Source organism: Poecilia reticulata, chromosome 9, assembly GCF_904066995.2.
Source record: "Poecilia reticulata chromosome 9, P_reticulata-male-v2, whole genome shotgun sequence".
NCBI classification, from domain to species: domain Eukaryota; kingdom Metazoa; phylum Chordata; class Actinopteri; order Cyprinodontiformes; family Poeciliidae; genus Poecilia; species Poecilia reticulata.
Window position 1 is genome coordinate 17,628,498 of NC_088838.1, and position 25,042 is coordinate 17,653,539.

The 25,042-nt window shown below is 40.6% G+C and overlaps 2 protein-coding genes across 3 annotated transcripts; one reads left to right on the plus strand and one right to left on the minus strand.

Moving 5' to 3' along the window:
* Positions 1-300: 300 nt before the first annotated feature.
* On the plus strand, positions 301-5,687 carry p2rx2 (purinergic receptor P2X, ligand-gated ion channel, 2). Of its 2 annotated transcripts, none has more exons than XM_008418730.3 (12): positions 301-656; positions 1,102-1,237; positions 1,327-1,398; positions 1,489-1,564; positions 1,648-1,744; positions 2,795-2,875; positions 2,977-3,127; positions 3,648-3,778; positions 3,881-3,971; positions 4,063-4,128; positions 4,418-4,495; positions 4,820-5,687. In XM_008418730.3, the coding sequence occupies exons 1-12, from the start codon at positions 490-492 to the stop codon at positions 4,916-4,918; spliced, it is 1,245 nt and encodes a 414-aa protein (XP_008416952.1). In that variant the 5' UTR covers positions 301-489; the 3' UTR covers positions 4,919-5,687. The 2 variants fall into 2 exon arrangements, with proteins under 2 accessions (XP_008416952.1, XP_008416951.1); XM_008418729.3 differs by having other exon boundaries at positions 309-656; positions 4,418-4,507.
* Positions 5,688-8,405: 2,718 nt separating this feature from the next.
* Positions 8,406-25,019, minus strand: pole (polymerase (DNA directed), epsilon). The gene is made up of 48 exons (XM_008418728.3): positions 24,557-25,019; positions 24,313-24,448; positions 24,150-24,230; positions 23,971-24,015; positions 23,802-23,894; positions 23,566-23,720; positions 23,347-23,491; positions 23,183-23,263; positions 22,981-23,088; positions 22,795-22,905; positions 22,198-22,283; positions 21,940-22,059; positions 21,723-21,855; positions 21,514-21,627; positions 21,206-21,418; positions 21,021-21,128; positions 20,807-20,935; positions 20,616-20,718; positions 19,945-20,091; positions 19,720-19,865; positions 19,483-19,631; positions 19,306-19,398; positions 18,818-19,120; positions 18,539-18,734; positions 18,250-18,464; positions 17,799-17,901; positions 17,620-17,700; positions 17,409-17,531; positions 17,088-17,297; positions 16,761-16,973; positions 16,445-16,591; positions 16,220-16,360; positions 15,943-16,096; positions 15,596-15,702; positions 15,218-15,394; positions 14,234-14,457; positions 13,924-14,144; positions 13,624-13,828; positions 13,376-13,549; positions 12,587-12,712; positions 11,964-12,096; positions 11,085-11,286; positions 10,865-10,996; positions 10,591-10,784; positions 9,700-9,900; positions 9,482-9,607; positions 9,079-9,168; positions 8,406-8,989 (listed from the first exon to the last, which is right to left on the minus strand). Exons 1-48 carry the CDS (start codon positions 24,622-24,624, stop codon positions 8,867-8,869), a joined length of 6,885 nt encoding a protein of 2,294 aa, XP_008416950.1. The 5' UTR covers positions 24,625-25,019; the 3' UTR covers positions 8,406-8,866.
* Positions 25,020-25,042: the final 23 nt, after the last annotated feature.

The window sequence follows — 25,042 nt, forward strand, 5'->3', positions numbered from 1 at the left end:
GTAAAGTTTTATCTTCCTGACAGGATAAAAATGACAGTGATTTTTTAAATATTTATACTGATGATGTGTTGAGTTAACCTTGTACTGCTAAGAGGTGGTGTAGGAAGGCAAAATGAATTGAATTTATAATAATAATAATAATAATAATAATAATAATAATAATAATAATAATAATAATAATAATAATAATAAAGTTTTATTATTGTCTCCGTCTGTTCTGTCATCCATGAAGGTTATTTTTTTGTTTGATCTTATTTGTAATTTGTAGCACAAGAGCTTATGCAGGGATCATAAATGAGAAAACATTACAATTTCTAACATCAAAAAATTCAGTCCCACCCCTTTTCCCACTCCCCGACTCACTGATGCCTCACACGCTTGAGGAAAATGCAAGCAGATACATAGCAGCATCAGATAGAGCGAAAAATAAATAATGTAGAGGGGTGGAGGAACATCATCCAAAAACCAGCCAGAAGATCATCTCTTAAAATGAGTGAAGGATTATATACAGTTGTCATGGGGATCCGGGACTTTCTAAAGGAGTATTTTAATGGTTTCTGGGACTATGAGACTCCTAAGATGATGGTGATTAAGAACAGACCTCTTGGAGTGATTTACCGAGCTGTTCAGTTTCTAGTGATAACCTATTTCATCTGGTAAGTTGTAAGCAAGTTTATTTATTTTCCTTATAAGAAGTAACATTTCAAACAAAGGATTTTCTGGTTTAGCTCTATAAGTATTCTTGAAAGGATTAAATACAGAGTAAAGTGCGATAAAATATCATAAACTTTGAAAGTGTTCCCGCTAATCGCCTATATTTGAAGCAGACAATATGTTTTAATTTAATTAAATATATAAAACAAATAATTACCAGTGTGAACAAAACCTTTCAGAAAATTAAACAAGTTTTTCAATACAAAAATCCATAAAGTCTCAGAGAGCAAATTATTTCTTTGTAGTCTTAGTTCTAAGGGCATCATCTTTTTTTCTTGGCTTTAGTTTGGTGGGGATAAACAGATCTTGAGAAACCTGACACCCTTAATAAAATTTTACATCACAGGAGATGATTTATTGTCTCCGTCTGTTCTGTCATCCATGAAGGTATGTTTTTATAAGTCAAAAAGCGTACCAGCAGAGCGAGACCCACCCAGAGAGCTCTGTTTACACTCTTATTAAGGGAAAAGCAGAGCATGGCGAAGATGTCCTGGACAATGTGGAGTATGCTCATCCCCCAGAGGTGCATCATGTCCTTTGATTCTGTCAAAAAATAATAACTACTTTATTGATCAGATTACTGTATTAGACATTTTTAACTTTTCTTCATAGGGAGTTGACGTAATCAGCGCAACACTGAGAAGAGAATTCACTTATGATCAGAGGCAAGGTACCTGCCCTGAGGTGAGAGGAAAGAAAGAAAGAAAATATGCCTGTATCAAATGGTTACAGCTGCACTTTTATCCTGCTTTGCTTTCTTTTCTTTCTCTGCAGCATTTCAGTGTTGACAACGCCAACTGTACGACAGACTCTGACTGTCTTCCAGGCTTGCCAAACTTTGATAGCCATGGTAATGTTGTGACTTCTCACTATATCTGTCATCATCTTGGTTGCTTCATATTTGCCCCATCATTTGTTGTAATTTAAACACAGGCATTAGGACGGGCAGATGTATTCAGTATCACAACCACCCTTTCAAAACTTGTGAGATCAAGGCCTGGTGTCCTATTGAAGAGTACGCTGTAGTACGGTAAGGCATTGGACCTGTAATCTGCATGGTTAGGTACACAGTTCTATATGTTTTGCAGGAATTTTTGTTGTTGTTGTTGTAGAACAAGACAATAAACATATAGCATTCACATGTAAGAAAAAGAAAAATGTAAGTTTTTTTTAGAAGTAAAGATGTGAAATGTTGATTAACTTACAGCTTGATTTACTCAAAATTATATCCAGTTCAGTGTTTTGTTATTTCAGAAATCAATTCATTAGTAAATAGACACAGCCTGCTTGTGATTTAATCTGAGTTTATATCAAAAAATGAGGGCTTGGAGATTTGTTAGAGAACATTAGACCAAGGGACACAGCAGACAGGTCAGGGGTAAAGATGTGGAGAAAGCAGGATTACTTAACAAAACAATGTAGCCAACCTTTAAACATCTCACAACGCAGTGTCAACAAAAACTGAAGAAGAACACTGGAATTGATTGACTGTGAATGGAGAGCAATAATTAGAGATCCAGTCAGGAGGCAAGAGGTAACTGTGGAGGAAGAGTCCAGCTCAGGAGGGAGAATCTGTTGAAATGTTTATTCAATTCATGAATTGGACCCTTATCTTCATAAGGGTCCAATTGTCGAGGCGTTCTCGACAACCCATTGTTGAAAGAAACTCATAGTCCCGTCTTCAACTTTCTCCAAGCCACTTAGAAAACACAACAAATATACAAAAGAAGGTGGTCGGGTCAGATGAGACCAGAATTCATCCTTTTGGTCGACATGCCAGAAATCGCTCTCACTTGACAGCGACTTTGTCACTTATTGTCACAAGTGAACATCCACTTTATGTGAATGTTCTGTAACAAAATGAGAAAAACATCAAAGAGTGCAACTACTTTGAAAGACTATGTAGCAAATCTCATGTGATAGTCAGGTTTATACAGGTGATCAAACAAGACGGAAAATGCTTTAATAAAATCTAACAGCTTTTGATAGAGTAAAATAGGGTAAACACTGCAAGGAAGACAAAAAATTACCCTCAAAAACAAATTCCCTAAATGGAGAATTGTTCTGTGTTATTCAACAGGGAACCGCCTTTAGTGCAGGCCATCAATTTCACAGTGTTCATCAGGAACTCCATTCACTTCCCCAAATTTAAAGTGTTGAGGTAAAGAGTCTTCAAACTGATTTTTTTTTAAAACCCTGAACTTAAAACCTCTGGTCATTTGTGCCACAGTTGCTTATTGTAAACATGTTCTTTGCTTGCAGGGTAAATGTAGAAAGCCCTACAGGGATGAAAACAAAAAAATACCTCAAGAGGTGTCATTATCATGAGGAGAATGCGCCTTACTGCCCAAACTTTCGCCTGGGTTACATCGCCAATCAAGCAAGGGAGAATTTCACTGAACTATGCAGGACTGTGAGTATGAGATTGCACTTCAGAATTAGTGGCTGACATTATGAAGGTTCTTTGTCATTTATTAAATGCTTACGTCTTTAGATCAATTCATAAAAATGGTAATAAAAAAAAGACTTTTTCACAGAGTATTTCATAAAAGTATCCAAGAGTAATTAGTCACTTTTACTCATAACTTTATTTCTGGACTAATTTGCATTGGTTTCTTTGTACATGTCGATTACTTGGTGTGCAACAAACATCTGGTGTAACTTTAATGTCAGAAGAAATCTTGAAGATATACTTACTGACTAAAACATTGACATGTTCCACACTGATTTTAGCCGCTTTATTTAAAGTTTTCTTCCAGTAGGTTTTTACAAAGTTGCATTTTATCTTTTCAGTTTCTTTCTTTTTCTTACTTGATAAATCTTCCACTTTTGTCCATGTTTCTTTTGGAAGCTAAAAAGGTGAGAACAGCAAACAAAGTGAAGTAAGGCGTCTCTTTCTTGTAGTGTAACAAAATCATTCTCTTTGCTGTCAGGGGGGAGTGATTGGCGTTTTCATCAACTGGGATTGTAATCTCGATCTGGATCCTTCACACTGTAAACCTACTTACACATTTCGCCGACTTGACCTTCGAAAGGATCTGGCCGACTCCGGTTACTACTACAGGTCTGCAAAAACTCTGCATTCACTGACCAAGTTCATGGTTATAATCTTAACTTTACCAAAGAATAAGTTTAATTATTTTTAAGGACATGTTTTGTTACCCAGGTTTGCCAAATATTATGATAAGAACGGTGTGGAGTCTCGGACCCTCATCAAGGCTTACGGCATCCGTCTAGACATCATAGTCCATGGACAGGTACAGCAGGCGTTTCTTTAAATATTACCATTTTTTCCCTTCTTGCTGTGATCATAACCATTTTATTACTGCTTACAAAACTTCTGCACAGGCTGGAAAATTTAGTGTCATTCCAACCATCATCAGCACAGTGACAGCTTTGACCTCTGTTGGGATTGTAAGTGCAGTCAAAAACCAAGATTTCATTTACATAACACATTTAAAAATATATATTTTTTACTAAAACTGGGTTAATACATTTTCTAAAATTTATTTTAATATATGTAAGTTGTATTTATATTACTTTATTTTACATTTAATTAAGTCAGACTTTTGATTCCTTTAAGTGAATTTTGTTTGAATATTTGTGAATATTTCTTGTGTTGGAAATTATCATGAAAATGTAAATTGCAACTGCTACCACTATGTTATTTATGTTTTCATCATTTTCTTTCGTTTCTCTACAGTGCAGTATTATCTGTGACTGGATCATGCTGACATTTATTGACAAAAATGAAGTCTACAGCGAGAGAAAGTTTGATGAAGTGAGTAAAAAGGTAAGTATTATTTTTATGTACTAAACAGTCTTAATATTTCACAAAATGAGCTAAAAAATAAGCTGCAACGAATTCTTAATATTTCAATAAATCAATTTTAAATATGTACTTGGATACTTATTTTTGTAGGATATTTTATTTTCTGTGTTTACCCTCATTCATTTTTCTTTGCTCTCCCAATAAACCCAGTTCAGCCTCAGAAGTATTTATGACAACCTGCAATATGGTTCTTTTAAAGCTTAACTGAAGTGCAGATTAATATTTTCCAAATACGTCTGAGTGATGTCGGCGGCATCTGGTGGTTCTTTGCAGGTGACCAAGGAACCCACAGACACCATTCGCACCGAGTTCAGCTTCATCAGCAGCTACGGCTCAAACCATTCAGACCTGTCGGACGGCGTTCCTCTCTGATGGATCAGATTTTCTTAAACTCTCTTCCTTCAACCTAATCACGGCAACAACAGCATCCTAGTTTGGTGGCTAAAGTGTCTACAGCAGCTCACAGATAGAATAGCAAAACACTAATGCGAAAGTATTCATACTCACTAAAACTTTTGGTCCCTTTGTGACATTGCAACCACAAACTCTTATATATTTTAGTAGGTTTTCATAGATAGACCAGCACAGACTATTCGACAAGTGTGAAGTGGATACAATGACACATGATTTCTGTTTTATGCATAGGCAAATTTAGAAAGCGCGGCATGCATTTGCACATTTTGAGTCCATACTTGGTCACTCTACCAGGTTTGCACATCTCTAGAGACTTACATTTTGGTACGTTGTATGTTTATGGTTGTTCTGCTAGAAGGGGGAACTCTGCCACAATGTCTAGGTCATTAAAGCTTCGTTTATAACTGCACTGTATCTAGCTCCATCCATTGCCCCTTCAACTTAGACCAGCTCCTCTGTCCCTGCTGAAGAAAATCACCTGTACAAAATGATGTTGTCATTGCTAATGTTTCAGCAGTGAGGACGGCATGTTCAGGAGTTTGTCTCAACACCACTCAGCACTTTGCATGTCATACAAAACGTTCAGTACTGGTCATTCTTCCATCTGTTTGCTGTATCTGCTACCTGGCTGGTGGTAAACTTTGGACGGTTATCATGTTTTAGATTGATTGAACAGTGCTCCATGATAAGCGCACAGGTTGGAATAAAGTTTTCTAGCTGCTTTAAACTGTTCTGTAACTTCATTTCTAACCTGGCCTCTGTGTGCCTTGGTCTTCATGATGCTGTTTGTTCTCTAATAAACCTCTGAGGCCTTCACGGAACAGCTGGATTAACACTGAGATTAAATTATACACACATTTGGACAATAAAGTCTCCTCTTGGACCAGTAGATTTTATTTACAAATCTTAGTTTAAAGGGACCAGCATAACATACATCCCTATCAGATTTTTTTTTTAAAGAAAAAGATCGAAAACCGTGTATCATTTTCCTTCCACTTCAAGTTTAGCCGCAAAAACCAGTGTTGGTCTTTCATTTTACATCTGAATAAAGTACATTCAGTTTTATGATAGTAACATGACAAATTCGCAAAGGTTTAACTGTATGAAAACTTTTGGAAGTATTAAGAAGAGGAGCACATCCTGATGATCTTATACTTCTTTGAGACCCCCAGTGTGGTTCTCAGTAAAATTGCTTCAGCAACATGGCGTGTGCACAGATCAATTCAATACTTATTGAACTTTCTCCTGTTTGCCACCTGAATGAAACCTGCCCTCCTTTGCCTTCAGCAAACAAGCAAACTCACCTGTAGAGATTTTTTTCTTAGAATACTGATACTTTCAAAGTAGAGAATTAGACTGGAAACAATTTGCAAACAATGGAAACTGTTCCCATGTATCTCAATCATTCAGTCCAATGATTAATAAATATTTTCAAAACTCATTGTTCAGACATAAGCATACATGATTAAACACATCTGTTCTTTAAAAATCTGATTTCTTACTTTATGTACTTCACTTTATGTCGTCTTTTACCCCGAATGAAAAATGGTACAGAGTTGAAAACGGTGCTGGATAACAAAATACTAAAGGAAAGTGCGAGGAGCCACGTGAAGACAGCCGAAACCGATAATCAAATTAAGTCTGCATTTCCCACAAAACGATTTCTCTAACTAGATTGTTGGAAACTGAATCCATCTGCACTCGGAAGAGCAGAACAAATGTCAGCGGTGAAACAAGACTCGAGAACCTAGGGCTTCCAGATCAATATCCGCCATGAACAATGTAATAACAGTGACCACATGTTGGTTCGAAAACTATGTAGTTGTAATGTAAAATGTAAGACATTTTAAAGTTAATTTCATCTCAAACTGGGTATAGGTTCGACATACATTGGAGCAAAGAATCAAAATCCAACGAAACGACTCAGATGAGCTTCCTTATGCCTCATTTTACTAGTGCAGGTGTCAAGAAGATCCTCTGAGGAAACAATCTAATTTTGACTCAGCTTATCATCTTCAATGTGATTATGTGAATGGGAGACAGCCATCAGCAGACAAAGTGACTCAGCTGTTAAATCTAAGTGTGTGGGTTAAAATCATCGTGATCCACACTGACAGCATATCAATAACCACATGTTGTTCCCTCCAGTGAATAGATAAAAGAAATGATTGTGATTTAGATTATCTTATTTTATTGCAGAATTAAGACTACATTCCCCACAGATTTTCAATTTCAAATCTCTCGTTTTTGCTCATTTAGCATCAAAAGGTGCATTAACCTTTTTCGGGGAGCAGATTAGTTTCAGAATCGTTCCATTCCCACTGCATATTCCAGGGTGAAAACAAATTGCCAAGGTAGTAATGAATAAACCTGGAAATATTTTTGGTATCAGCCTGCATCTTCAGGGTAGAGCTTTATGGAGGAAGAGTCCGATGCGCTTCTGTTTTGGTAAATATCATAAAACAATATGCCCTCTCCAATGGGATTTTTAATAACTTCCTCTACATATATTCAAGTATTCATCGTGTACAATACCACAGAAAAAGAAGCAAAATCAGAAAAAAAAAAACCTTGAATGCACCACCTGGTAAAATTTTGTACCCTGTGATTAAATTTTGACCTTGATACTTTAGTAGGAGTTCATCAGCATTCTGCATTTTGTTTTGGCAATACACTTTGAAAAATGTCTCAAATACCTTTAGTATTTGTGGTGAAATATTTATTTTTCGTTTCATCAAACCAAATCACATTCTCCCAAAATCTCTGTATTCTACTTATACTCTGCACAGAAACACGAATCACCTTATTAACAACAGAATTGAGAATCACAGTATCAAGAACTCATGCAGGCGTAAATTAGTTTAAGCGGAGACAATCGTTTTGAGGGGGTAAATTTCTAAAATGAAAATATTGTTTTACTTCAGTAGCTTTATTGGATTATTTTTTCTGGCCCGAGATAAACTATCCTGCTTAATGGACAAGATTCTTTCAGTTCAAACATGCCTGTATTTTTGGTTTTAAACCACAAAACCTTTTAGATCAATTATCTGTGATTCATTTTGGATTGAACACAATTTCACAGCATCCCTGTTCTGAGGCACAAAAAACTTAGAAGCCGAGACACGTTGTTGTGTTCAACGCTCTTTTCAGACACCTGTATTATTTATCCTCTATTAAACATTTCCTCAAAAGTCAGCGTTCATTTTATTTCACAGAGCAACTTCTGATAAAAACACACAGAAATGTCACTTTTAGTTTTAAGCTTTTTGTTTTTCTCCCAAACATACACACTCAAAGTTTGATGTGAATGAACCAAAAGCAGACATGATGATCCTTTAAAGGATACAATTTAAAACACTAATCTTTCACTATATTTTGGTTCTGATATGTTGATACTTTTAAAATAAATTTGTTAAAAGACCAACAAATAAATATTAACAGAGAATTTGAAAGTGCTGGTGTGTGTTTAAATCCACACACACAATTTTATTTTTGGTTTTGAGCGGTTAGAGTGTAGAAGTCTTAAAATAAGCATAAAGCAAAAAAGAAAAGTAACAGTGAAAATACAAAAGTTAACACAGCAGATGGTGCTTGGAAAGATTACACGCTCTTCATTCTTGGAAAAGTAAAAAGCAGAGAAAGGCTACAGAAAATTCAAACATTCAAGTATTATTTATTTATTTTTTGACTATCTGAGATTCATACAAATATATAAATTCAACTGAGAAATGGACAAGAATTTAACCATATTTACACTCCACCTGCTTCTCCTTGCTAGCAAATAGTCCTTATGATTATTGATTATGGGATCAATAATCACAAAACCTGATTTGACAGCTGCTGAGCTGCACTGGTTTCAGCTCTCAGTGTTGAACTGAGGAAGGAATCGTCGCTCTGCGTCCCGTTTCAGTGCCTGCTCTGGCTGATCTGAGGGCTCATCTCAAGCAGCCAGTCGATGGTCTCCTCCAGGAATCTCATGTTGTAGTGGGAGGCTATGTTCCGAAACACTGCCGTCTGCTCGGAGAAGCTCTTTAAAAAGGAAAAAGATCAGCATCAATAGGGCTCATTGTGCAATTCAGAACTGGTTCAAATTGTTAAACATGTCTGAGATCTGAAACCTTGGCTGAGAAGGTGAGGTCAAAGTTTCCGGCACATGCGCAGTAAATGGGCATGTTGGCTTCTTTTACCCCTTTGCATTTGGTGCAGACCTAAAAATCACATTTATGTTGTCAAAAGGATTCAAGTGAGAAATGAGTCAAACACGCAGACGCTTTACTGGCTCAACAGTTTGGGGAGCATGAGTACTTTGATTAGACAGACAGATATTATATCTGTCCCCAGGGTAACCTTTTATTCAAATTGATTACCAAAAATATAATCATAAAAAACAAGAAAAACATCTACTAATGGGGCTCCTGATATAACATAAAAACTAGAGTTTTATATATATGTATATATAAAAAGAAAAAAAGTCTAACCGGAGTTGAGCCGAGGCTGCTTGATTTTGCACGTTTTACTCACCAGATCCTGCAGAGTGTAGCTCATAAGTTTCTTCTGCAGAGCATCCACCAGGGCCGTCTCAATAGACTCAGTTTCATATTGCATTTGGCAATTTGAGCAGAACCATTGAGGTAAGACTGACCCATCCTAAGACCATAACAAAGTCCTTCCAGATTTTAGCCTCCCCAGCTGCAAATGTTACAAATCTGTAATTTACCAGTGCGGCAGGCACTACATACCTGTGCCACAGTCGGGTCCTTGCAGAGGTCGAGGTCCCGACAGAAGTTGCAGTGGTGACAGATGACTTCTGGCAGTATGTAGGAGTTGCAGGGGTCACGAAACTGGGCCTCCTCCGAAAACTCTCCGACATCCACGAGACGCAGGAGGTCTCTCTTCAGTTTGTTCACCTGATTCACGATGTTGGCATCAAGTGAAAGGACCTGAAGATGTAAAAGGCAGAGAAGAAGGTCAATAAATGTGTTGTCGGTGTATTTCTCATTATTCAGTAATAAATGAGAGCAAAGCTCCCTCAGATTTTCTATTTGAAAATGTCAGTTTTTAGGCTTAATTTTTCATTTTTTTTTATGTTAGTTTTCAAATCATTCTGGATATTTTAGTATAATATAGGTAGGGAAGTATTTCAAAAGGGTATTCTACTGCTTTTCTGGCATCTAAACTCATTCAGGTCATTTTAATAATTGAAACACTATAAAATCTGGACTTGATAATCAGATTGTAATCATTGACACTTATTTCGTTTATTTAAAAAAAAGTGAGTGTTTGCAGGAACTACAGCAAAAATTAAAAAATGGCCTTGAGAATAAACTACCATGTGAAACTGACCTTAGTTTTATTTAACATTTGTAAAATCTCCACAAAAAACTAAAACACTAAAATAAGAGTTTTAGTTTGGCACACAAAGACAAAAGGACACTATCTAAATAAAATAAAATGTAAAAAAAAATCTCATTTTTAAGAAGTGCACAATTCTTATGTCTTAGACCATGAAAAATAAAATGGGACAAAAAAAAAAAATCCTATTAAGTGTCACGTTTCCAGTCCTTTGGAATCCCGTGAGAGAAGTTTTCAAAGAAATGTCTGCACTGCAGACATCGTGGTACTCAGCCCACCTGACAGACATATTTGACGAACTCCAGCGCCGGATTGTTGAGCGTCAGATGGGAGCCGGGCAGGACAGGAAACATCTCTGAGGTCTGGGTTACACTCCTGGTCCCGGTCACCTTTTTCTGGATCTTCTGGGTGATGGTGAAAATGTTCTGCGTCAGCTCGCTGGCCACATACTCCTGGGAGAAGGAGATCATTCCTGAAGGAAAGGAAATGAGGCATCTTGAGAAATTAATCGAGTCTTTAGTAACTGAAGCTGCCTCCTGAACGGACTCTTACCAGGAAGCGCACTCAAGTCCCCGACTGCCTGCTGGGAAGCCTGGCTGCCTGCGCGCCTCTTGACTGGCGTTGCTCCAGGAGCATTACGTCTCAGCTCCTCTTTCATGCTGTGGTAAACTGCAGCTATGTAGGCTGGGATGGAAAAGGGGGAATTGCTTAAATAGATTCAAAGTTCAAGAGGGAACACACTTATATGCGTAGATGTTTGTTTTCGTTTTACCAGACACAATCGTGAGGAAGTATTTCTGACAGGAGGCTGTTTGGGGGAGATAATGCATGACATTCCAGTTGCTCTCAATCAGCTCTTCAACCTCGTCGGTCTCTGCATCGCCATCATCTTCCTCAGCATTATCCTCATCTTCATCTTCGCTGCCCTCTTCATCTTCCTCTCCTTGTTTTCTTTTCTTCTGTTTGGCTCCTTCCTAAAAAACAAAAATAAAAAAACACCACATCATTGTTAATCATGTCAAAGGTCATGACCTTTAAGCTTAAGGAGTGCAAAACATTTTCTGTTGTAAAAAAAATAGTGGCCAAACTCAAAACTCAAATCTTCTTCCGATCAGTGACCAGACAGCAACACTCTTCGTTGTGGAAGTTGTTACGGAAAGTGGAAGTTGTTACGGAAAGAAGACTCATAGTTAGCTAGGATAGTTTTTAAAATGAAACTATTTTATGGGGCACAGTATTTTCTACACATGAAGATCAACTAAACATTGATACTGGAGAGCTAACTTTGGGTCTTGGTCTTACTCCTTCACCATTTTTTATTTTTGCCGTTTTAGTCTTTAACACAACAAAAGAAGGACATGAGTTTGCCCTTTTTAAATGAATAAGTCCATGAATTTATACTTAGAGTGGCTTATATATTCATTTAGTGTTTGACATTTTTTTCATTTGAGGTATTTGGACATGTGATGTTTAAGATACTTGGAAGGCTCCCGAGTACTGAACAGGAATGGCTACGGAAAGAAAAAAAAGAATCAAACTCATTAATCCTCCTTTCCTGGTTAATAGGATGAGAAATTAATTTCATAAAAGGTTTCTTGAAAGCGTGATAAGGTCTGAATTAAGATAAAACAAAGTTACATGAACATCTCACCTCTCCGTACAAGACGCTGGAAGGCAGTTTTCCTTTCACACCGCCGTAGTTAGACGGGTCCATCCACAACAGGAACTCCCAACAACGTGAGAAGGAGATGGACAGAGAGTGGAAGATTTCTCTCGAATGTATGCTAGAAGAGAAGCAGATTGACCAAGATTTCCATCACTTAAAGACAGAGATTAAGAAACAAAAATATACAACCTTTAAATAAGTTTTTGCACTTTTAGTTATTGAGAAAATATTACAACTGAGTATTAAGAGGCTCCTTCCAGATAAAGGAGAGTTCTTCTCTCCATCATCGCTCAGTGTGCAATTTATACGTCTAAAAGTGTATCAAACAATCGTTTACTCCACTGAGATAGTGCTCTTGTTTAGCTTAGCCAAGCAAGAGTATTTCTGCAAAAACAGCTCCTTAAAGACTGAAAAGGATAAACATAATGACAATAATAGATGCACAGAGCTACAATGAAATGGTTCCAGTCAAACCACGCTTTAGTCATGAGCTGCTATCCACACAGACTGACTAAAGCCTGTTCAGTGGATAGAAACACATTTGCAAGGGGCTGTTTTTACCTAGAATTTTAAATACTGTAAAAAACCATTAAATGTGAATGTCTGACCTGTTGGTGATATATTCCACATAGGCGATAGCGTCGTCTATCCTTCGTTTCTTTGTGCACAAGATGATCCTGTTGAAGTTCCCGTACACCACAGTCGATCCCAGACGTTTGAACTCTGCAACCAGCCTGACGGGAGAAAGACAAGGATGAAGATTAAAAGCACACAAAAGGGCAGAAGAACCCAAATAACATGTTTATGATGGCATATCTTTATTATGTTTAACATGTTTTTTCTTTAGATTCCCTGCCTACATGTACATGCAGTATTTCACAGGTAGTTGTACTAATGCAGGCTGGCAGGGACAGTTATTAAATTCCTGCTGAGGCTCTTCTGTGTGACGTTTACGAAGGGGCCTGTTGGTTTTTTCTCGTTTTCCAAAAACATATATTTTAACTTTATTGGCTTCTCTTAATTGCCCTCATATGAATGAGTGTGTGCATAGTTAGCTGCCTTGGTGCGTAGTTCATCATTGGACATTGTTGTCCAATGATGGACTAGAAACCTCTGCCATTTGCATGATGCACCAAACCAACAAGGATTAAATTAACATAGAATATGAATGACAACATGTGGAACTATATTAGTTGCTAAAATAACATGAAAGTACACATAAATAAGGTCGAGCAAATATTTTAGACATCTTTTGAACTGTAAAGCCTGGTTTTTGATCATTATTATTATTATGATCATAATATTTTAAGTAAAATAGACATATGTCTGGGATTTGTTTTTGTAATTTGAGACCAGATTAATGTCTCGTTAGGTGGCAAAACTGCTGTGAGACTTACTGCAGAAACACCTTCTTCATCATGTTGTGCAGGGTGCGATGCAGCGCCGGGTCGTAGAGCAGAGAACTCGGAGAGCGCAGCCAGCGGTAGAAGTGCATCACCTGGTTGTCTGCGTACACGTTGTGGTACTGTGTGATCTCCCTCACCCACCCGACCACCATGCTCTTTAAGATCCTGCACAGAAAACACGAAGACCACAGTGAGGGAAAACGACTCAAAAGTTTTGCCCCCCTAACTCGTTTACGCACCTGAAGGTGTTGGAGCAGAGCGCCGTCTCGTCGTAGCTAGCGAGAGCGCTGGCGCCCTGGTTTCCTGACATCATGTCCTCCAGCGAGGCCTGCTGGATCACATCAAAGCTGACGCCCAGACTGGCTCCGCCCTCCATGTCGTTGACGTGCTGCGACTGGAGGATTGTGTTCACCGCCAGGCTCTGCAGGTCCAGCTCCACGCACGCTGGTGGAAAGAAGCGAGCAGATGGCAAACTAGCAGAAATGAAAGGCGTGAAAGCGTTCCCGTCCATTCCTGTGAAAGCGTGGGTGTTTGTGTACCTGTGGAGTAACATCCCTGAGCGTTTATCTCCACTGAGCCCTTCTCGTCATTTTCCATGACCAAACGACTGTCGTCGGCCTCTTTTCCTCCGAGGTCTGGTCTCGCTGTGGGAGAAAGCCACAACAGGTGGTTGTGTTTCCGCAGGTGTCTCGCCAGGAACAGGTCTGAGCCGAAGATGGACACATCCTGAGGCAGGTTCCCCACAGGAAGGTGGTAATATCTAAAAACCAGGAGCCGTTATTTCATCATCTACAAATTGTGCAAGAGTAATTTACAATAAATGGTGAAAAAGCTTCTAGTTATTAACACCTGGCCATGTCAAAAGCCTGCGACAGGCAGCTGTCCAGGTTGAGGTAATGGCGGATCATGCGTCGGGCTCCGTGCCGCTGCCAGTCCAGCACATTGTAGTTGATCTCGTCCACAACGTGAACTGGAACCACTGGGAACTCCTCGAGCACAGGCATCCCTGCTGCCAGCCGCTGCAGCTCCCAGTTAGACTGCACAGCAATGAGGGTGGGTCCCCGTCGCTCATCCTGGAAAAACCACACAAAGAAACCTGTAAGTCCCCTAACCTGAACATATTAATGAACAGCTAAAAGTTTCAGCTTCTGATTGGGATGGATGAAATGTTCTGGCAAAGAAAACAGATTCAGAGTTGCTGAAGTACTAGTCAGAAATGCAATTTTTTCCATGTGGAAGTCCAAGGTAAAGTCTCTGAAACAATTTCTCATCAAAAGTAAGTCATGAGATAATATTGGGAAACTGTTTCAAATCAATCCATGAATTTCTGCAACTCTTAAGGAAAACAGTGTTTTGTGAAAGCAAGTTACTTTATTTGATCTTTAAATTTGTACCGAAACAGATACCATCTTATAAACTACACTGTAACGTTGAAAAACCAGTAAATACAGAAACAAACAGTGATTGTTTTTGTCCACATTGCAGCCTGTAGATTACATGTCAGCTTGAAGTAAAGATTTTCAACAAGACTTAAGTCTCACATCTGTATAACTTTTTTCTTGTTGTGACTCAAGTTCGAGTCACCACCTCTGGTATGAGTTTTTTTTAGATTTTTCTTATTAAAAAAATAGACGTAAACAGTTGTGTTGTTAAGACTTTCTTTGCAAAACTTTTGCAAAGTTGGGTGACCAGGGTGACTTTTTAAACACTTGAAGACAGAATTTGAACTTGTGAAATTCTTATATTTGAGAAAGCTAGAAGGTTTTTGATTTCAGCACCGAGCCTATTTATTAAAACAAACAGTTTTATTAATGTACTATTAGTGCATTTTACCTTGTAGTTCAGCAGTATGCGCTGCAGAGCTCGGGAGATGGCCTTGATGTCATTTTCAGCTCGAACCTCGAAGGTGTGTTTTTCTGGAGGCAGAAGCTCCTCTGACGTCTTCTCCAGGAGGGCGGTGCGCTCGGCGGTGTAGACGTTACTCAGGTTGGGCATCTGGTTGCTTCTGACCTGGAATCGCAAATTTGCAACAAAACCTAAGACTTTACTAAACGTAACCAAGAGCGACGCATGAGAGTGTTAGCAGTGGAAGTAAAAGTTAAAATAATAACTGAGGTAAAAAAAAAAACAAAACATCAACCTGTAGCTGATGTGGCTGCTTGAGAAACTTTCAGATCTGTGTGAAAAATAGAAGAATCCTGTTGTTCTTACCGTGTCCAGGATGAAGACGCTGGCTTTGCGCTGAGAGGGGATGAAGAGGCCAAACAGAGCCTTCTGACCTTGGCTGTGATGGTACAGGTACATGTGGCGAACGCTTCCTGAGAGCAACGCAAACACAACAGTGATGAACAAAAGTGGCAATCAGATTACAAATAAAACAAGATTATACAACCTGTCATATAAGTCAGATAAATAAATGTACAGGCAGAATAATAAAAAAAAGATATCCTGCAAAATCCTATTAGTGATCCAGGGGTTACTAACATCTAAAAACTCACACGACCCCCTTCACCAAACACCACTTTTAACGTTTGGTGGCATCTTCAAACAGAACCTACCAGGTTCCAGGTAGCTGAACTGGGCCAGAGATCTCATCTCCAGATGGTCCAGATCGAAGGAGTCGGTCTCCCTGCCGGCCAGATCCCTCACAATGTGCTTGTTTACCATGCACACACATCCCAGTTGCACCAGCGCACGGAACAGCAGGGGGACCTGACACAACGATGAGGAGCAGAATCTGTGTTACGTTCTGGTTTCACAGAAAAATCAGCATGAATTTGCAGTTCATGAGGAAGTAGACTTTAAAGTGTGAAGAGAATTTAATGAACACGGAACCTGTGTTTCGTAGACTCCTTCAATGTCCGGTGCGGAGAGGTCAGCGTTTATCTCATTGATGTGGTTCTGATACATGTCCTCTGGCACTGAGTACTCATACAGGTAGTACACAATGTTGGAGCGAGGCAACATGCGGTTCACCTAAAGATGCAGATGATTTTCTAACTGACCTTCACTTTGCGACTTGTTTTTTTTTGTTTTTTTTTTAAACGGGATAATGCGAACCTTCCTGTACGCAACTCCTCCTTCGTCTTGTTTTGGGACTTTCTGGTTGACGTAGAAGACGCGCGGGATGTTGAGCTTCATGCAGTGAAGATCATTTCCAATCACAGCCCACAGCTTATACAGACCAGGGTGGTTTGTCTCTGCAATCTGACGTACATCGTCTCACATTTAGTAATAATGTCACTGAAATTACTGTTCTTTGCAAGGGATTAACAGGCATAAAGCTGTAAACTTTTAATTTATTTATTTGCAACGTGACATCACCAAACGTGACAAAGAGCAAATGTGAGACTAAGAAAAGATGATTTTTCTCCACCTGCACAATCTGCCACGGCATGTCCAGGATGCTGCGCGCTGTCCGCCGCAGGAAGCTTCCCAGCCCGTTGCTGGGGCCACCTCTAATGACTCCTCCTCCGACCGGTTGCGGTTCTCCGTCCAGCAGCTTCCTCCTCTTCTTCTTCTCCTTCCTTTGCCTCAGCTGCAGCTCCCACTTTTTCTTGTGATAGCGCAGCCACACCAGTCGCTCCTCCTGGGGTTGTTAATAAAACAAGAAGCAAAAAGCAGACGCAGATTAGACGAAATTGGGAAAAAATGAACGCCGTTCCGTTTAAAATGAACAGGAGATAAATTCTAGGCGTCCTACCCGCGATTTTCCCATTGGAGGTGGAGGTCCCAGGATTTCCCTCCAGGACTGCGTGAGCTCCACATCCTGGGACTCCACCTGGCTGTCCCCTCCTTGAGAAGCCCGCTTCCTCTTGGTGCTGATGAGGATGGCGGGCTGCAGGGGTCGAGGCGCCGCCCCAAAGTCCTCCATGTCTGCAGCTTGGTCAGCCTCCAGGGGCTGATGGGCAATCTGTGAGAGAGGTGGAAAAAAACATTACTTGTGAAGAAACGTGCGCACAAAATATTTACGCAGATGAAGCTGTTTGTGTTTAAAGTTTCAGAAGCATCTTTCTGAAGCTACCTGTCTCTTGCCCTCACTGGTGAACAGTTCACTGATTTTCTTCTGCTTATAGATGTCGTTTTTCTCCAGGAGTTTCTTGTGGAGCCAGTCAGGATGCCTCACTCTGGGAACTGGATTCTTCACCTTGTAATTAACAGAGGTCATTAAAATTGATCTCTGGAGAAATTTAAGACATATTTAACGAGTTGTTCGTTTCAGAAAAATGACTTACTTGCTGCAGCGCTGCAGGGATGGTGATAATTTTTTGGATTGCACTGCCCAACCTCTCGATGTAATAGCTCCAATCGAGGATCTGGAAATGAGTGCATAAGATATTAAATGTCAACGAGCAGAACTCAGGAAACTGAGGGAGATTTTAGGCTTTTAATGAAAAATGATTGTGGGACTCACAGAGCGGATGTCTAAGTCATGCAGGCTGGGCATCTTCAGCCACTTCCGGAGGAAATGTTTCTTCACGCTGGGCTCAGCCTGGAAGATGGCGAGAGGAATGGCCCTGAAGGGGAAATGTGGAGAAGGTGTTTAATAGAGTTGAGCTCAGATCTTTCACTTATGGGAGAACAGGCTGTCATTCACAGAGAGTTTTAAGAAAACAGCTTTTCACTTTTTGTGAGCAAAAACATATTTAGTGACGGAGCAAAATATTCAAAATCTTACAACAGTATGACTAAGGGTTATGAAAACTTTTGCAAGTCAATCCTGATAAAGGTGTGCTTCTCCATATTCTAGCCACTATAAACTACATTTATACTGTATCCAGACACTCTTAGGTGTACAGAAGTATTTCATGATGATGTTTCTTCTGCATGGTGTCACGAACAAAGCGGCTGCGTTCCTGCCCCACCTTTCTGTGACCGGGGAACCCTCTGGTTTCCGGGAGATGACGTAGCGACAGCTCAGACCAGCATCTTTCACCATCTGATCTCCCAGGAACTCGGCCAGCCTCTTGGCCGTGCTGATGGACGTGGACTTCTGCTCGCCGTATTCCTCCAGCTTCTTGGACATCGAGCGGTTTTCCGAGATCAGGTCGAACAGCTCCGCATCCGGCATGTTGGCGGCCTGCAGAGAGAAACGGTGACGTCAGCGCGATCCCGATCTACCCTGATCCAAGACGCTTGACTGCATGCGTCCACCTTGCTGTAAAGCACATCCAGCCAGTAGTCGGCCACCTTGGCCACCGACGCGTAGACCTCGTCCAAAGTGGTGCCTTTGAGGAACGCCTCAAACACAGAGGACTGAAAAATCTTAATGAGCTGAAGCTCTCCTCTCCTCTTCACTTCGAAGCCTTTGAGCTCAGCCAACGAGCCGTCCTCGTTAAACACGGCATACCTAAGCAAGAAGCGGGGGAGCCTTTAACAAAGCAAATTCAATTTCAAGGAAGGAAATAACCCCCAAAATTACACCGAGCTTACCTCTTCTTCAGCTTCTTCCCTTCCTCTTTGGAGGCGGGCAGAATCATCGCCAGATACGGCCCGTCCACCTCGAAGAAGATGCTGTTCTCTGACCGGGTGTTGTAAGTTAGCGAGGCGGGGTCGACCAGCTCGTGGTACTGATCGTTGGTGAATCCCTCCTTCACCAGGATGTTGAGCATTGCCCCCGGGTAAGAGATGGTCACTTTGGGTTTTTTATCATTGCTGGTTTTTACCACAAAGTTCTCAGGGAAGGTGTTGGGGAGGACACACCAGATCCCGTCAGTGTCCAGCTCCAGAGGCCTCCTGGGTTGCACACAAAATGAGAAAAACAGCGACAATGAGCTACTTTCTGACAAACCCAAGTAATTCTTTAAACAACATAATGGAGTTCTCATATCACAGAATAAAAGTGCCAAAAAAAAATTATATTTGTAGTGACTATATACACGGTCAATCAAAAATACATACGTTTTACACAAATCACTCACCCTATTTGTTCGATAAGTTCTCTGGCCTGAGTTATGATGTTAGCTCCGGTGAAGCACACGATGCCAGCCATCTCCATGGAGTACCAGCGCGCCCTGAGACAGAGAGACAGCATCAGGCCTGCAGCAGCAAAATCACGGTTCACTGCAGCAGAAGTGGATGTTTCACTGCTTGCCTACCCTTTTCTCATGACGTAGCCGTAGAAAGAGTTAAGGATGCATTTGTGGGCCAGCTGCAGAGACTCGTACAGGATCTCCATGTTTTTGCAGCGCTTCACCTCAGCAGCATCTCCATTGTCCTGAGCTGTTGACAGCTTCTTCTTCCAAACCTGTAGCGAAACAAAAAGACAAGTTTTAGTAAAACAATACTAATTAACAACCTTGATTTATTTTATTATTTAAAAATACAGAACACACTTTGTGAAGTCCTTTGAATTCATAACGGCGATCCCTGAAAGCTCTGACTGTGTCGACGTAGAAGGAGTTTTCTCTCTGACAGATGGTGGTAACTCGCTCCTCAAGCCGCGTGACGTGAGTCTTCTTGTAGGCCTTCTTGCAGTAGTCTGATACAAGAGCAGATATCAGGTATTAATGCTTCTTAAAACCAAAGTCTACCTCAAGTGAGCCCCCAGCAGGCCCTACCTGCCAGCCGTTTCTTCTCGTGTTTTGCCTGCTCCTCCCGGTTCAGAGTGTGGAACGCCCGAGGGGCGCCGTTGGGGAACAGAGGTGGGAACTTCTCCGACTCCAGCTGCTGCTGGATGCGGTGAAACTCACTGCGGCTTGCAGGCACTGACAAGAGATGCAGGTTGTTTTTATAAGTAAATGAACCTTTTTTAAAATTCAAGGGATCTTACAGCTTTTACGATGTCGAATTAAATCACTTTTTAAGCACTCCTAAGGCAATTTTCTCATGTTTTCAGAACAATCAGGAAATACAAGAGCCTGGCAAACATTCTTAAACTAAAAAAGAAAAATATGTTAAGGATGGTGACTTCACTTCCCCACCATCACAGACGTAATTGGCATCGTCTTAAAAATCTATAAAACTGGCAAAAAAGTTAGTCTGTTGATGTATAAAACACTACAAATGATGGTCAGCTGTAACCGCAGCAATGGGAAGCTTAACGAGGCGTTGACTAAGGTACGTTGAATAGAGGTGCATGTATACAGATTTATTTGAACTTCATTTTCAAAGCTATGCTTCAACAACCTTTGAATTTCAAGGTTCAGCTTTGTGTTGGCCTGTTAAATAAAAGGCCAACAAAGTACATTGAGGTTTGTGATTGTAAAGAGACAACGTGTGGCTGACTTACTGATTTCTCCTCTCCACTGCCAAGCCATCCTCCTCTGGCAGGTGGCTCCGGGTTTGTTAAAGTCACAGGCGGCACATGTGGCCTCATCAACCATAGCTGATGGCTAGAAGGAAAAAAAATATACATAAGACACTAAATCTCACCCGTTTCTACAGTAAATACTATCTTTTTAAAGCTTTTTAAATGTCTACCTGCAGACGGTTTGTGAGAATGATATTGGGGTACATGGCCCCGACGTCCAGATGGTAGATGAGGGGGCATTCGATCCTGTTTGGGACATCCTTCAAAGAAGTTAGCTTCTTTTTGATTTCACCACAAACCTATAAAGGCATCACAGTTTATGAGATAAAGATGAAAGTGATGATTTACACAATAAAAATTAGAGAAAAAAATGAAATCACATACCTCATTAAAGTTGGTAACCTGCTCCAGAGGAATCTTTTCTTCCTCTTCGACGGCGTGACGCATTGTCCTCTCGACTCTTTGAAGCAGAAAGTCGAAGGCAGCTGGGTTCTGTGGACACATCAAACCGGACCGTCACGTCTTCATGCAAAGAACCGCTGCAGAAAGAAAAGAGGGCCCAGACTCACCATCTTGAAGCGACAGGGGATGTCGCTGCGGAAAACTCCAGACTCCAGCGCCTCCACATGGCCGCCCACGTAAGTCTCAGAGTCCAGGACGTGGCCGTCGTCCGTCAGCTTGTTAAAGATCTGCTCCTGCTTGTTGGGGAAGACGATGTTGGCATGGAACGCCTGCACCATGAGCAAGGCTTCGCACAGGGTGCCTGAACCCTTACGCAGCACCTGTTCACAGGAAAAACAGGCTTTGTAAGAAACAGATACTCATTAAAAGCTGTATTATTATTGTTATTATCACAACAGGAAACGAGGAGACAAACCTCATCAGGCTCCATGGGGATGATGGTGCACAGGGCGAAGATGAAGGGGTGAACATATTTCATGTAGAGGTAATATGTGGCCACAGCGTCTGACACAGAGTAGGTTGCTAATGTCTTATATAGAGATACAAAAAACATTTAAATAAAAAATCAGAACATCCAAATGCCTTTTCAAAAAGCAATTTAAGTAACCCAATCTGTTTCCGTACCTGTGGTTCCTCAGTTGCCATTCGGCACATCTCCTCTGGGTCCAGCTCCACCGGATCGTAGCCCAGTTTAGCCTTGGCTGCTGCCTTCAGGTTGTGACTTCCTACAGGCAAGTAGCTGTCCCTTTTTACCCACCTGATGCAGAAAAGAAGCAGAACGGAAACATGACAAACCCGTCCCTCAACTTTAATGTTTTATGAGTGTCTGGATAGTTCCCACCTGAGGCAGTCCATGTGGATGGCCTGGCTGGATTTATACTCTCCCTGGTTGTCCTTCTGGAAACCGATTTCCTTGTGCATGCTCAGTCCATGGAGCGCCGCACGAGTCTCAACAAAAGGCCTACAGAGAAGAAAAAAAAAACAAGCTGATGGTTCTGATGGTTTTGCATGTTTCTTAAAATTAACCATAAAATTTAAGTGTAATGCAAATCCTCGCTTCAGTCTGGTGGAGTTTAGATGTAAGCATAACCCGGCTCACCAGTCAAAAAAGTCTCCGTTATAGGTTACAAAGATGTTCGGCTTTGTTTCTTGAACGTGATCGAACCACCTCTGGATGAGAGCAGCCTGCAACCAGAGTCATTTAGCAAGTTACTACACATCTATTGTTGAAAATACATGCTTGTTTTAGTAAACCAAAACAATGCTGTGTGTGAAATCTAACAAGTGTGACAAACATTTCTATTTAACCCCCTAAACTCTGATACACCCAAATAAAACCCAGTGCAGCAAACAGCGCAATTTGATCTCAACATGAGATTGCCCCAGAACTTATTGCGATAAGCGATAATATTGTCTTTTTGAAATCATTTTCAAAAAGACAATATCATTTTCAACTATTGTTATTGATAATAGCGTGATAGTGCAAGTTTGCCCACTCAAAAACTAATAAAATTTAATTCAATACTGGAAGATACTTTAAATATCCAAAATAGAACACAGCTACTAAAAACAATGAATAAGACAGAAATAAAAACCACACACAACCTAAACCATAAATAATAAATAATAATAATAATAATAATAATAATAATAATAAAAAAAACAATGTTTATTTTTACAACTAAAATTCACCAACCTCGTCATCCTCGTTAAAAACTGTGAAAGGTCCGTCATATTCTGGCTTGGGGGTGAACTCAAAATCCTCGATGTTCTCGGAGACAATCTCTCTATTCGTGATTAGAAAGCCCTTGAAGGAAATAAATTAGAGCTGTCAGAAACAACACAAACAACAGGAAAAGCCAAAGCGAAGAATTGCACCAACCTGTCCGTCGATCATATAGGAGATCATCATAATCTGATCCGTCTCTGCGTCTGGGAATTTCAGAGGAAGTTTGGTGGTTTCGATGTCGAAAGCCAAAACAACTGGGTCCTAAAAGCATAAAAACACGAGCAGAGCGTAAGGTAAATGTTCTGGCAGCATATACGGCTATCAACGTTGTCCAACATAAATAACATCTACACACCGGGCGCTCCACCAGATCGTCTCGTCGCACAATCTCTGGAGGGAAGGCGCTGCCTCGGTATCGGACGTTGTACCAGTGAGCCTGAGTAAAGCAGAACCGGTACCAATTAGAGTAAACAGTGACTAAACCTTTAAGACACAGACATGAGAGAAATGTATCCCCACCACATGGATCTTGAGGTCGATGGACACTCGGACGTGATAAGGGACATCGTACTCTCTCATGTCCACGATGTTGTCCAGCTGATCGGCGATACTCTTAAACGTCCCGTCCTCTTCGGCTGAGATCACGCTGCCTCCTGACAGAGCACTTTGAGACACACGACGCCATCAGCAAGGCATCAACATGAAGCCCTCAGGACTTGCATAATGGATTTTTGTTACCTCGACAACATTGATGTGTAGGCGTCGTTGGACTGCTCCCTCTCTCTGTTCTTGCGCACGGCTGGAGAAATCTCACGCTTGACTTTGACTAGATCATCCACGGTGTTGAATGACAGCTTGATGTAGCTTCTCTTCAGTCCAACTAGATGGTTCGGCTGGGGAGAGCAAGCCTTCCGAGTTAAATTTTCATTCTTTCTATTGTCTGAATGCTACAAAGATAAAACAGAAGCTCTCACCAGGTCCAAGTCCTCCTTTGGGAGAATTTCAAGTTTCGCCACTTTTCCTTGGAACTTCTTGGACAAATATGAGATGACCTCTCTCTCACAGTTCTGGAAATAAGATACTCTTAGTGTTCTTAATATGCAGGGTTACGAGACTAAACACCAAGATTACTGACAAACCTACCTTTTTAGTAGCTATGTAGAAGTAAGGCTTGAAGGGAAGAGCCACCTGCAGAGCAGAAATAAACACACGGCAATCAAAACTCTTAGCTGTTCAACCTGACAAAATATAGATAAGCTGAGTTGTGTGAAACTTTAGCCAAATATTACTAGATGATGTTTTTTTTTTTAATGAGCACACACCTTAAATCTGCTCCCGTCCTCCTGGATAAAATAATAGTCCACGGCACTGATCATCCTTTTGTCTTCATCCAGGATCTCCGTCTATAAAAACACACGAGTATCACCTGTTCAGTGTCTCGTATGGAGATCAATCTGATCCACTTAAGGAAGTGTGTGGACTCACAGGGTGCATGTTGATCAGCCAGCCCGTTTTCTCCCCGGGCTCCTTCATCCTGTCGAAGCCGAAGCGGGCGTCCATGTCGTCGGTGAACTGGCTGCGCTCCAGCCGCTTGAGCGCCGACATGGAGGATCCATCATCCCTGATTCAAACACGCAACAATTTTAATGTCAGGTTTTTTTTTTGAGACACCAACTTCACTAGTGTTAGTTCGCTATATTTATGGCAGACAACTTGAGGGAAAACTTACTGGTTTTCTTGGTTTGCTCCACTTTGGCCCCTGTCCGATTTGTATCGTCCGCTGTTCTGCAAAACCATCTTATGACGTTTTGTCTCTGGCAGTAAACAAGGCAAGTAATCAGCTAAACCCTAAATCCCGAGGTTTAAACAACGTTTGTCACATTGGAAAATATATGCAGTAGTTTTAAACGTTGGCTTTCTTTCTTCCTCTGTTAACGCTGTTGTGACACCATTTAGGTTTTCTTCTTTTGGCGCGTTAGTGCAGTTGCCGCGAGAGCGGAGGAGAAACAACAAAGATCCTGTATTTAAAGAAGATGATTCACGTTGAACAAATTCTATGCGCCGGTGTGATTAAAGTTTATTTATTACAAAAATGCTGTAGTATATAATAGAATAAAGTAGATTTACTGTCTTTAATATTAGTGTTCCGACGTCATAATTTGGTAGAGCATAACAAGTGTATAAAAATAGGATGGCAAATCAGGTCATGAATATC

What these genes read in the sequence shown, in the direction of transcription:
- p2rx2 (XM_008418729.3), top strand. Translation starts at nt 490, where the DNA reads ATGAGTGAAGGATTATATACAGTTGTCATGGGGATCCGGGACTTTCTA. An exon ending in TCACTGAACTATGCAGGACT is followed by an intron (nt 3,128 to 3,647) that starts GTGAGTATGAGA and finishes CTTTGCTGTCAG; the next exon opens with GGGGGAGTGATTGGCGTTTT. An exon ending in CTTTGACCTCTGTTGGGATT is followed by an intron (nt 4,129 to 4,417) that starts GTAAGTGCAGTC and finishes GTTTCTCTACAG; the next exon opens with TGCAGTATTATCTGTGACTG.
- pole (XM_008418728.3), bottom strand. Translation starts at nt 24,624, where the DNA reads ATGGTTTTGCAGAACAGCGGACGATACAAATCGGACAGGGGCCAAAGT. An exon ending in TCCCCTGTCGCTTCAAGATG is followed by an intron (nt 21,129 to 21,205) that starts GTGAGTCTGGGC and finishes ATGTGTCCACAG; the next exon opens with AACCCAGCTGCCTTCGACTT. An exon ending in ATGAAGAAGGTGTTTCTGCA is followed by an intron (nt 12,713 to 13,375) that starts GTAAGTCTCACA and finishes TTCTCCCGTCAG; the next exon opens with GCTGGTTGCAGAGTTCAAAC.